Source organism: Sinocyclocheilus rhinocerous, unplaced genomic scaffold (genome assembly GCF_001515625.1).
Source record: "Sinocyclocheilus rhinocerous isolate Xijiao unplaced genomic scaffold, SAMN03320098_v1.1 scaffold681, whole genome shotgun sequence".
NCBI classification, from domain to species: Eukaryota; Metazoa; Chordata; class Actinopteri; order Cypriniformes; family Cyprinidae; genus Sinocyclocheilus; species Sinocyclocheilus rhinocerous.
The window spans coordinates 271567-284446 of NW_015641029.1; the positions used below are offsets into that span (position 1 = coordinate 271567).

Consider the following 12880-nt stretch of genomic DNA (forward strand, 5'->3'; position numbering starts at 1 on the left):
ACTGAGCAACAGAGATACATAGGACAGTACAGCAGTGTAGCTAAAAGTGAAGCAGACATGGGAACATCTAAACAAGCGTGCAGTAGACCATAGAAAAGCAACAGCCTCAGATCTTCACCGTGCCAACAGCACTCTCAGGCTCCGTACACCAAACACATTGATATTCATGGGGGGGGGGAGAGTAGGTTGTTAACTTGCACAATTAAGGCATCATTTGCCAAGAGAAAAGGCCTGCTTTCCGTTGCCATTGTCTTAGGAGACAAAAGAGTGCAAGAGCTCTGTAAGACCCAGGGCTGGGAGACTCGGGTGGACCGCATAGGTCTTGTGAGACACACAAGGGATGCTTGTGTCACGACCACTGACTCTGGGAGACACCCAGGATTGAACACCGCGGAGAAAGTCTCAGTGATTTGGCATGGTGTTAAAGACAATGAGGAGGAATGCATTCCACATTCCAGCATATTCTTCAATAGCGTGTGAGACAACTATATAAATGTCCTGCAGATAATCTTCTGAAGTACTGACTATAAACTGAAGTAACTAATAAAAGACTAATAAAGACATTATGCCTGAAAACAAATCAATTAATCATTTGATATTCATGCATCACATAGGCTGTTAGTATTACTAATATGCTCTACAGGTTTGTATTGTGACCAGACAATAAAATCTATGGCATATGGAAGAAAACCAATGTAAGGGAATATTTTTCTTTTGTGTAACTGGCACATCACCTTTTAAGTAACTGGTACATGTCCTCCTGAGTGAGACGTCTGGTGTTTTTCTCATCCAGTTCTTCAAACTCTCTTAGCATATCTCTGTAGCGATTTGCCACCAAATTCTTCACCAGACTAAACAGCTGAAACACAATAAATGTGCATTAATGGTACTGATCTGGAAGAGTTTTACTTGATGTAAAGGATTCAGTTTAAAATATACTGTATAGTGTAATGTAATTTGTACTGTACCCTTAAACAATATAAGACAAAAATGTTCATGAAACTGTAATAACAATAAATGTTATTATTATTACTATTATTATTACATTAAGGTTTATAATATATATATATATTTTTTTACAGACATAACAGAATTCTGCTTCACAGTTGTTTTTACCTGTATTATAAATCTCTGAGAGATATTTCAGATTTTTCTGATAGTTCTAGACAGTTTTTTTCTGGAAGAATCTACACTACTATTCAAAAGTAGCTTTATTTTTAAGAAATTAATACTTTTATTTAGCAAGGACACATTAAATTGATCAAAAGTGACAGTGAAGACATTTACATTGTTACAAAAAAAAAATCTGTTTCAAATAAATCTTGTTCTTTTGATTGCTCTATTCATCAAAGAATCCTGAAACAATTATCACAGTTTCCACAAAAATATTAAGCAGGACAACTATTTCCAACATGTTTTTTAAACACCAAATCAGCATATTAGAATGATTTCTGGATCACGTGACACTGAAGACCGGAGTAATGGCTGCTGAAAATTTTGCTTTAATTCAGCTTTGCCATCAGGGGAATAAATTACATTGTGAAATATATTAAAAGAGAAAACATGTTATACGTTGCAATAAAATCTCATAATATTACTGTTAATAATATGACATTTTTGATCAAATAATTGCAGCCTTATAGTGAGCATAAGGGACTTCTTTGAAAAACATTAAGACATTTTACCAGCTCTAAACTTTTGAACGGTTTAGGTTGAAATCAGCATTGTACATCTGGGAATTTACAATTGCTATGAAATAACATGAGATTGTACCTCATGGTCACTCCGATCGTCCTCTGAGCCCTTCTCCTCACCCGAATCACGGTTCAAGGCAGGCTGGGCGGCTGCCTGGAAGAGGCTGGGAACTCCTTTCCTGAGGGAGCAAGAAGCAGTAAAAAGAAAAACTCTTTGAGGCCATAACTTTGGTTTTTAGATCTTTTATTATACAAGAGAAGCCCTGAGAAACCCTAAGAGTGAGCGATCCGCTTTGTGCCGTTCTCGCTTGAGTGGCGAACAGGGAGAGCTACAAGACCTGGCATGGAAAGGCCTTGCTGCGCTGACCGCTTTGAGAGCAACTGCAGTGGTCAAACCAGGCAGACACCTGACGATCTTGAAGTGTTAGCACATGAGAAAAGCCAGATGCACAAAGCCGAGCCTAGGCTAATATGTTCCCTGTGCGCTTGGATGGGTTGATGGGGGCCGGACTCGGCTGAGCGGATAGCTGTGGCTCTTTTGTGCTCAAGAGAGGACAACCACTCCCTAGGCTTTAGGGCAGCGGTCTGGGCCATCTTAGGGCCACAGTCCGAACGAGGTGGGCGGACTGCTGGCTTGAGAGGTCACGGGCTAGAGCAGAGTTAGTCGCACTGTGTAAAGGAAGAAATAGGAAGGAGGGACAGAGAAAGATGGTGAGATTTAAAAGACACAGACTCTTCAAATAATGTTGATAGCAGTTCAAAGAGACAAACGGCAGTGACACTGACTGCAAGAGGCATTATGTTTGTGTTTGTGCATTGTGTCGATGACAACGTGAACGTGCCTTCAGGATTTTCTCAAGACTGACTGCTCTTTTCAACAGTTAAGCTGACCTGAATGAGCCAGGAATAGCAATAGGCCATGACTGTATGGTAAAATAAGTGTTTACTAAAAGCTCTGTGAGAAAAGTTCCTGAAAAATGCTACTAAACAAAGAGTGAGTCTCCATTTGCCAAACTGCTTGTCACAGCAGAACAAATACAGAGCTAAATACTGAGAATTCATCATATTCAGCGGTTGAGTCTATTAGTGGACCTCTTGGATGCCGAAGGAAGAGACCTTGTGACCCAGCCACGGACATCTCAGCAGGATTCCCATGTCCAACAGCCCTGCCACAAAACTAACACAGCAGGACGTGACTTTGGCGTAAAGTCAAATAAACACACTAGCGTTTCACAGACACTCAAACTAAAAAATGGAATGAGTTAGAGATCCACTGTAATTCGAAGATCCACAGAAATTCAAACTCGTTCAAAAGTAGTCCCCTTGCTAAAATTTTACATTTAAAATAAAGTAAAAAAAAAAAAAAATGTTTATTCTATGTTAGCTACCCCTATAAGTGAAGTGAACACTTGGACATGACATTTCATTTGAATTGAAGAACTAAAAAAATTAAATAATAATAATAATAATAATAATAATAATAATAAAATAAAAAATGTACTAGAAACTGAAAAAAGCTAGTTTTTATATCTATTATACCTTTCTAAACTGTACAAAATTAGCAGCTTTTGCATTTGTTTTTAAAATAAGCCCTTCAAGGTATTTCACATGAGTGTCTCTTTTATGCCCATTAGGGGGCACATGGCTCTTAAATTGACTTGCTGGTAAAGCTGAAAAAAGAAATTCAAAACCTTTAAGTAAATTGATCCATCTTAGATGTAGACTCAGACTGAAAAAAAATTGCTAATGTTTTAGAACATGAACATTTAAAATAAGGTTTTTTTTTTTACTGATATCACAAGACTTCAAAAAACTTCACTTTGCCCCAGGAAGAATATATCACTTAGTGCAGTATGCAAAATTTTATATAGATATGAAAGAAAAATTCTTAGAGAGCAGCAACAAATTCAGTTTAACCTGATTTAATGCTCTAATATTTAAAATAATGAAGTACATTTGTTTCCTCAATATTCTTAATCATGTAAAATCCTCCAATTACTCATGTTACATTTTACTTTTTAATTAAAAGTTTTCTACAAATAAATAAATAAACAGACAAATAAATAAATACAATTTAGTAACATTTTAGAATAGGGAACACATTCACGTTTAAGAGTTTTCCCTCAATAAACTCCTAATTTGTTGCTTATTAGCAGTGTTGGGAGTAACGCATTACAAAAGTAATAATATTACAGTAGTATATTACATTTTGCTGTAACGCAGTAATATAACGCATTACTAATACAATTTGGGTAATATTATTACTCGTTACAATCTCAGTAACGCAAGTTACAACAACATATTTTAACTCAAAATTAAGTGGTGAATTTACTAACACCGCAAAACAGCACCAGAGAAAAAATTCTGCGGGTAAAATAGTTTGTCTATCTTCTGTTGCTGGAATTAGATGGTTGAGATGACTGCAATACTGAGAATTCATCATATTCAGCGGTTGAGTCTATTAGTGGACCTCTTGGATGCCGAAGGAAGAGACCTTGTGACCCAGCCACGGACATCTCAGCAGGATTCCCATGTCCAACAGCCCTGCCACAAAACTAACACAGCAGGACGTGACTTTGGCGTAAAGTCAAATAAACACACTAGCGTTTCACAGACACTCAAACTAAAAAATGGAATGAGTTAGAGATCCACTGTAATTCGAAGATCCACAGAAATTCAAACTCGTTCAAAAGTAGTCCCCTTGCTAAAATTTTACATTTAAAATAAAGTAAAAAAAAAAAAAAATGTTTATTCTATGTTAGCTACCCCTATAAGTGAAGTGAACACTTGGACATGACATTTCATTTGAATTGAAGAACTAAAAAAATTAAATAATAATAATAATAATAATAATAATAATAAAATAAAAAATGTACTAGAAACTGAAAAAAGCTAGTTTTTATATCTATTACACCTTTCTAAACTGTACAAAATTAGCAGCTTTTGCATTTGTTTTTAAAATAAGCCCTTCAAGGTATTTCACATGAGTGTCTCTTTTATGCCCATTAGGGGGCACATGGCTCTTAAATTGACTTGCTGGTAAAGCTGAAAAAAGAAATTCAAAACCTTTAAGTAAATTGATCCATCTTAGATGTAGACTCAGACTGAAAAAAAATTGCTAATGTTTTAGAACATGAACATTTAAAATAAGGTTTTTTTTTTTACTGATATCACAAGACTTCAAAAAACTTCACTTTGCCCCAGGAAGAATATATCACTTAGTGCAGTATGCAAAATTTTATATAGATATGAAAGAAAAATTCTTAGAGAGCAGCAACAAATTCAGTTTAACCTGATTTAATGCTCTAATATTTAAAATAATGAAGTACATTTGTTTCCTCAATATTCTTAATCATGTAAAATCCTCCAATTACTCATGTTACATTTTACTTTTTAATTAAAAGTTTTCTACAAATAAATAAATAAACAGACAAATAAATAAATACAATTTAGTAACATTTTAGAATAGGGAACACATTCACGTTTAAGAGTTTTCCCTCAATAAACTCCTAATTTGTTGCTTATTAGCAGTGTTGGGAGTAACGCATTACAAAAGTAATAATATTACAGTAGTATATTACATTTTGCTGTAACGCAGTAATATAACGCATTACTAATACAATTTGGGTAATATTATTACTCGTTACAATCTCAGTAACGCAAGTTACAACAACATATTTTAACTCAAAATTAAGTGGTGAATTTACCAACACCGCAAAACAGCACCAGAGAAAAAAATCCCGCGGGTAAAATAGTTTGTCTATTTCCTGTTGCTGGAATTAGATGGTTGAGATGACTGCAGAGACGGATTCTACATTTGTGAGATGGACACACTCCTGTTATCTTCAGTTCATCAGAGAAAAGGATAAGAATGCATAGTCAGGTGCAATATGTGCGACACCAAACTCTCAACATGGAGAAATAGCACGAGTAAAACCTGGAAACACCTAGACTGGTGCCACTAACACTAAGCTATCGGAGAGAGAGCTGCGGGGTCAGAGAAGAGAAAAAGACGGCGGACGAGCGCAGACAAGCAACAAAAATTAAGTTGAAATAAAAATAAAAATCTGTTTTTATTAAATCATAGTGTATATATAAAATGAATGAATATGCGAAATATTTGACTTAAATAGCCTAATTAACAGATTAACAAAACGAAAGGAAAAGACTGAGAGATAGGCTATGCTGCTGAGTTTGGTTCATCTGCTATTTGTGTGACTCTACGAAAGTCCACGGAAAGGAAACCGAGATGACAGAAATAAAGTAAACACATTGCAGTTTCAAATGATCTGTATGACCAAAAATAACAGAGTATTTTTTTGTTGTTTGTTTCCGCTGTTCGATCGCGCCGGCGCCTCACGCACACACATACAGCATTGCAAACGTTGCAGCCTGTTCATTATCAGGGATATTTTGGTGAAAGTAACTCAAAAGTAACTCAAAAGTAGTGTAAGGCATTACAATTCAGAGACAGTAATATTGTAACGTAACTAATTACTTTCAAAAGACAGTAACTAGTAATATATAATGTATTAAATTTTGGAAGTAACTTGCCCAACTCTGCTTATTAGTGAGGTAGTTGTTAAGTTTATGCTGCTTATTAATAGTTAGTAAGGTAGTTGTTTAGTTTAGGTATTGGGTCGGGTTAAGGGATCTAGAACATGGTCATACAGAATAAGGCATTAATGTGTGCTTTATACATACTAATAAACAGCCAATATGATATTAATATGCATGCTAATCAACAACTAATGAGAATTTGACCTTAAAATAAAGTGTTATAATGGAAAGGTATAATTTGCCTTTAAAACTGCTCTCCCCCACATCTGCTTAGTTCTGCGAGTTCAAACTGAGTGATGGCTCTTGAATTTAGATTTTTTTTTTACATGCTGTATTACTTAGATTAATATACATGTATTTCAGATTGCCACCCAAGTTCAGATCTGATTCAGAGTCATTGGCAGACCCCCTCTCTGCCTCAGACGACTGATCTTCAGAGAGGAGAGAAAGCATGTTGTTTTAACAGACGAGGGGTCGGTTGAACTCCTTGCTGACCCACTGTTCTCCACAAGCGGAGATGGAGGGATTTGAAATTAAAAGAAGAGGGAATTTGAGGGAGGAAAGAGTCCCATCACTCGCAGAGATGAGACGCCCACAGAGATAACTGCTGAATGAATGGGCTGCTTATTTTGCTTTCATTTCATCTCGTCTGAGGATGGATGGACTGAGTGAGGGAGTGAAAGAGAGGAATAAGTAGACGCACATTTATCACGTTTGGACTGTATTGTTCTGTTTAATCTGGGCCACCATCTGAGAGCAGGAGACGTGTGTGTGTGGAGAGAGGAATGTGTGAAAGAGACTACAAGAGCCACATGAGTGAGCTGCAGGGGCTCGGACTGAGAATAGCTGTGTGTTTGTGAGATTCGCTTTAAAAAGATAATTTACCCAAAAATAAAAATGGTCATCATTTACTCACTCTGATGTCGTTCCAAGCCCGTTTCATTGTATGGACCTGAACTTTCATTGTATGGACAAAAACAGCTGGAATGTTCCACAAAATAAATAAGCATTACAGCTTTGATGTATGATATGAATGATACACTTGTAAAGAAGTGTGCTATAAGTTTTCCAAGCAATCAGTCCTACGATTTGACATAAACAAACATTCTAGAAACCATCCACACAGCAACAACCAACATATAAATATAATCCAATAAATACACAAATGTTCAAAAGTTTGTGGTTGGTTAGATTTTTAAATATTTTCGAAAAAAGTCTCCTTAATGATTACCAATGCTGCATTTATTTCCTCAAAACTAAAGTAATATTGTGAAATATTATTACAAGTTAATATAACTTTCTCGATTTGAATATATTTTAAAATGTAATTTATTCCTGTTATGACAAAGCTGACTTTTCAGCAGCCATTACTCCAGGCTTCAGTGTCACATGATCACAAATCATTCACAAATCATTCTAATATGATATCTAATATATCAATATTGAACAGCATTTATTTGAAATAAAAATGTTTTTTTTTTTACATTAATTGTCTTTTTAACCATTATATTTAATCACTGCATCCTTTGCTGAATAAAAGTATAGATTATAGAAAATATAGAAAGTATAGATATATATGACCACTGACTGCTACTGTCTTTCCCCAGTCAAGCTGCCTCATAATTTGTGCAATGCAATTTTGATATTAAAATAGCTTTTTAGGTTGTTTTTTGTTTGATGGTCAGTTTATCTGTCAATATCGACGTCTATAATTTTATGTATGTTTTCAATGCCTCTTTCATACAATTTCACATTGTATAGTCCCAATGTGTGTGTGTTTGTGTGTGTGTCCAGTTTCCCCTACAGCTGCAGCTTCAGCGGATTACCCATCATCCACACGGCAACATTACATAAGTCGATCTTTGAACAAAAGTCATGGCTGCTATTAATGAGATGGTAATCCTGGGCACCGCTACCTCCCAGATCTGCTTCCACTGACAGGGGAAGAATGTCCAAACGGCCTGCTCACAACACCCAGCACAACACTGAGGCCATTGTCAGCAGCGCTGGTCTGAGCCCTGGACCCAGCTCAAGGAGTTATCCACTTCCATCCCGATCCTGTCCCCACACCCCCGTCTCAACCCCTTCACACCCCATGAATAAAAATTAAAGCCCTAAATGGGTGGAGGGAGGAAAGGAAAAAGAGAGAGGGACCGAAGAGAGAGAAAGAGGAAAAACAAAATGTTTTGCTGGAGATTAGGGTGGGATATCTGGGATTTTGACGTCTGAGGTTCCCACACGAAGATCTGACATCTACCAATCCTATGACTGCTTGGTTTCTCGGTCTCACCATAGGGACCACACAAACTGTGAGGGGCCCAACAACCTTTTAAAACCATAGAGAGGAGCAGACAAATCGAGCTAAATCGAGGCTGATCAACTCTACGAATCTTCTAATTACCAGATGTTTACAGTAGAAAAACACGAATATCGTTAAATCTTTCATAATGGAGGTCATCAAAAAGTAAATAACTGATGCTATATTCATCAGATCTTGATACTTTTTGAGTAGTAAATGTGCATTTTCATGAATAGCACTATACCTCAAGACAATTACTAGCCTCTCAAAAATTTCTATAAAAGTATGAATTTCCAGATCTGAGTTTCTTAAAGGAACCTGAAAGGGGAATAATATATAATATAATATAATATAATATAATATAATATAATTGTTTAGGATCAGTAAGATTTTTTAAATATATTTTTTAAAAGAAATCTCTTATGTTCGCCGGTTCCCGCCTCCTTCTTCCCGTGACTACAAACTACGTTACATTCACCAAGGCTTCATTTACTTGAAAAATACCGTTTAAAAATATCTGTTTATTGTAAAATATTAGTAAGATTTAAAAACTGTTTTCTAGTTGAATATATTTTAAAATGCAAATTATTCCTGTAATTGCAAAGCTGAATTTAGTGTCAAAGTCTTTAGTGTTACATGATCCTTCATAAATAATTCTAATATGCTGATTTCTTTAAGGTATACACAATTCAAAAGAATAGCATTTATTTTAAATAGAAATTGTCTGTAACATTAGAAATGTCTTTACTGTCACTTTTTTATTAATAAAAAAATACACCAAACTTTTGAAAAATGCAATATAGTTAAATCTTTCATGCTAGAGGTCATCAAAAAGTAAATAACTGATGATATATTAATCAGATCTTTATACAGTTGAAGTCAAAAGTTTACATACACCTTGCAGAATCTGCAAAATGTTAATTACTTTACCAAAACAAGAGGGATCATACAAAATGCATGTTATTGTTTATTTAGTAATGACCTGAATAAGATATGTCACATAAAAGATGTTTACATATAGTCCACAAGAGAAAATAATTGTTGAATTTATAAAAATGACCCCGTTCAAAAGTTTACATACATTTACATACATGATCCTTAATACGGTGTTGTTACCTGAATGATCCCCAGCTGTATTTTTTTGTTTTTGTTTTTGTTTTGTTTTGTTTAGTGATAGTTCTTCATGAGTTTGAACCCTCAATTGTCCTCAGTGTGAAAAGATGGATCTCAAAATCATACAATCATTGTTGGAAAGGGTTCAAATTCACAAAAATGCTGGAAAATCAAAGAATTTGTGGGACCTGAAGGATTTTTTTAAGAAAAGAAGAGGCAGTTTAACTGTTCAGGACAAACATTGGACTCATGAACAGCGATCACTAAACAAAAAAACACAGCTGTGGATCATTCAGAATCAAGTGTATGTAAACTTTTGAACGGAGTCATTTTATAAATGCAACTATTATTTTTTCTTGTGGACTATATGTAAACATCTTTTATGTGAAATATCTTATTCAGGTCAGTACTAAATAAACAATAACATGCATTTTGTATGATCCCTCTTATTTTGGTAAAATAATTAACATTTCGCAGATTTGCAAGGTATATGTAAACTTTTGACTTCAGCTGTACTTTTTGAGCAGTAAATGTGCAGCGGGAATACATATGAAACAAGTTATGACAGCCACTGTGCAAATGAATATATTTCAACAACAAATAGAAATGTTTTAATTTAGAAGTTGTTAAAAACTGCATTATGTGCAATTTAAATGTTTGAATACATTTTGTTTAAGTTGAGTGTTTATTATTATATTTTAAAATAAATAGTAATTAAATGTAAGTTTGGGCTCTGTTGTTAATTGTAACCTTATATTAATGTAAAAGGGCTCCCTATAGTTTAGAACATAAGCCGAGGAGGTAGGCTAGATTTTTATTCCTAAGAAAATTGTAATTATAACTGAATTTATTTAAAGAAAGAGAGATTTGTTCAGTAAACCACTGTTTAATAATAATAAAAAAGCAATTTAATGTTTAGTTTGTCCCCCTGCTGTACCGAAACCATACCAAACCGTGGTGTCAAAACCTAGGTACATACCAAACCGTCATGTTTGTGTACTGTTACGCCCCAATTATATTCAGAGATAAGGGGTAGAAAAAGGCCAGTAGTACATTTCTATTCCCTTTGTTTGTTATAGCAAATCTTTTTGAAATTTTTCCCACCTGGTCCAAGGTTTAACAAAGACACAATTAAAGGGGTCATATGATGCGATTTCAAGTTCTCCTTTCTCTTTTAACATGTCAAAGTTTCACGCAAACAGAGGAAATGCCACACAGGAACTAGTGACACTGGGATCAGGCCGCTTTAGCATGAATGATTTTGCATTTCTCATGGGACAGAGGGAGAGCAAGAGGGAGAGAGCGAGAGTTTGTAGCTGTCATTGGCGGGGCATGGTCGGCTTTTCTCACTGTTCTCCACGAGTATAGAAGTTCTAAAGTTTTCTTTCTCTCTATTCAGGAGGTCCCTTGGTGCATGGGCTTTTTCCCCACTGTTAGTATTACAAAATCCCCATTCAGTATAACCCTTGTCACCTGTCAACTAAGCCAGGCTGGTTTTCTAGGTCTTTATCCCCTACACACACTGAGAGAGAAAATAAAATGAGCAACTAAGCTTATACCCTACCCCCATTTGATGCGTGCACACACCCTAGAAACACACACACACACACACACACACACACACACACACACTAAAACCGCATGTCTCAGAGCTGCTACTCTAGCAGATTAAAATTCATTACCCTGTTCTATTTAAGAAACGTTTACATTGCGTTGGTTATTGTTGGTCATTCATTAGGTGGTTAGGGGAGTTCACATGGGTCCCCCAGGGTGGTCAGAACCTAATCCTCATATCCAACCATTTTTAAGCATCTTCACACAAACACATAAAGTGATAAGCTCATTGCAACAAATACATACCATATTTGGTTATTTTCTTATTTCTCTATTTACTTGTTCCTTGTTCCACATGCTGCATTTACTTTGTCACCGGTTCACCGCTGTTTTCAGCAGCATCAGTTTGAGTTCAAAACATTATGTTTAAATAAAAGTTTAGTTATTACGATATCTTACAAGTTCTGTCGATTCGGCAATTGTTTGGTAATTGAAATGAAAATTCTTTATGCCAGGGTAACTTTATCTCAAGAAAATGCTTTAAGTTAAAAAATTAGCTGAAATGTAAATCTGATTGACTTACAAACTTGTAAGCTTGTTAAATTCTAGGATGACTGTTTTTGCAAATTAGCTTCAATCATATAAGTTAACCAGTGTTACGCATACACTTGTACACATATATAAAACTGTTATATAAACCTAAACATTATTCATTTTTAGGCTAACGTATTTCTTTCTGTGGCATCCTACCAGTCAAACACAGTGACAAAAATACAAAAGCAAAGAAAAGAGCCACCCTGAAGCATGATGTCACTTTAGACCTAATCTCTTCCCTCATCCTGAATACAAATGACGCAAACTGCTGTAGCTATATTTACAAACACACACACACACATACACACACACACACACAAATAATACCTTACTTAAGAGTTATATACAATATAATTCAAATGCTTTTCATTTAAATGATGGCTTGTATTGTGTGCTGATCAGATTGAAAATGTTCTAAATCATTTTAAACTTAGTAAAAACTGGTTAGTAATAATAGTGCATAAGAACATCTTGCAAAAGAAAAGTTGCGTTACTTCTTGCTGTCTCTTAAATTTATATTTTCACATAATTATATTTTCTCTTAGATTTTCAGTATTTGGCTAGACAATAAAATCATCAGTTAAATTGTGATTTAACTATTTAAAGGAGACATATTATGCCCCTTTTTACAATACGTAATATAAGTCTCTGGTGTCCCCAGAATGTGTCTGTGAAGTTTCAGCTCAAAATACTCAACAGATCATTTCTTATATCATTTTGAAAATGCCTATTTTGAGTGGAAGCAGAAAACATAGAAACATAAATGTGGCATGTCTATGTTCAGCATGAATTGTGTTATATATAGAATTATATAAAACGAAAAAAAAAAGTTCAGTATATACAATTTCTATTCAGTGCCTTTTAGTTGGAGACTATTTTCAGAAATGGATGGTCATGAATTGAAATATCTAAATAAACAAATTAAACTATGGTTCATGCAATTCCAAATTCCTTATTATTTCCCCATCAGTCATTGGGGAAGTCGTGTCCTAATGGTTAGAGAGTCGGACTCGTAACCCAAAAGGTTGCGGGTTCGAGTCTCGTACCGGCAGGGATTGGCGGGGGG

The 12880-nt window shown here is 35.1% G+C and overlaps 1 protein-coding gene across 1 annotated transcript in view; it reads right to left on the reverse strand.

Annotated features, from left to right (window-relative positions):
- The window catches only part of LOC107754123 (EF-hand calcium-binding domain-containing protein 6-like), a 40090-nt gene that overhangs the window by 5002 nt on the left and 22208 nt on the right, over window positions 1-12880 (reverse strand). Inside the window, exons 13-14 of the mRNA XM_016570444.1 lie at window positions 1774-1873; window positions 735-859 (exon numbers count right to left, since the gene is read on the reverse strand). Of these exons, the coding sequence (XP_016425930.1) occupies window positions 735-859; window positions 1774-1873 (225 nt within the window). The remainder of the gene's footprint in view (window positions 1-734; window positions 860-1773; window positions 1874-12880) is intronic.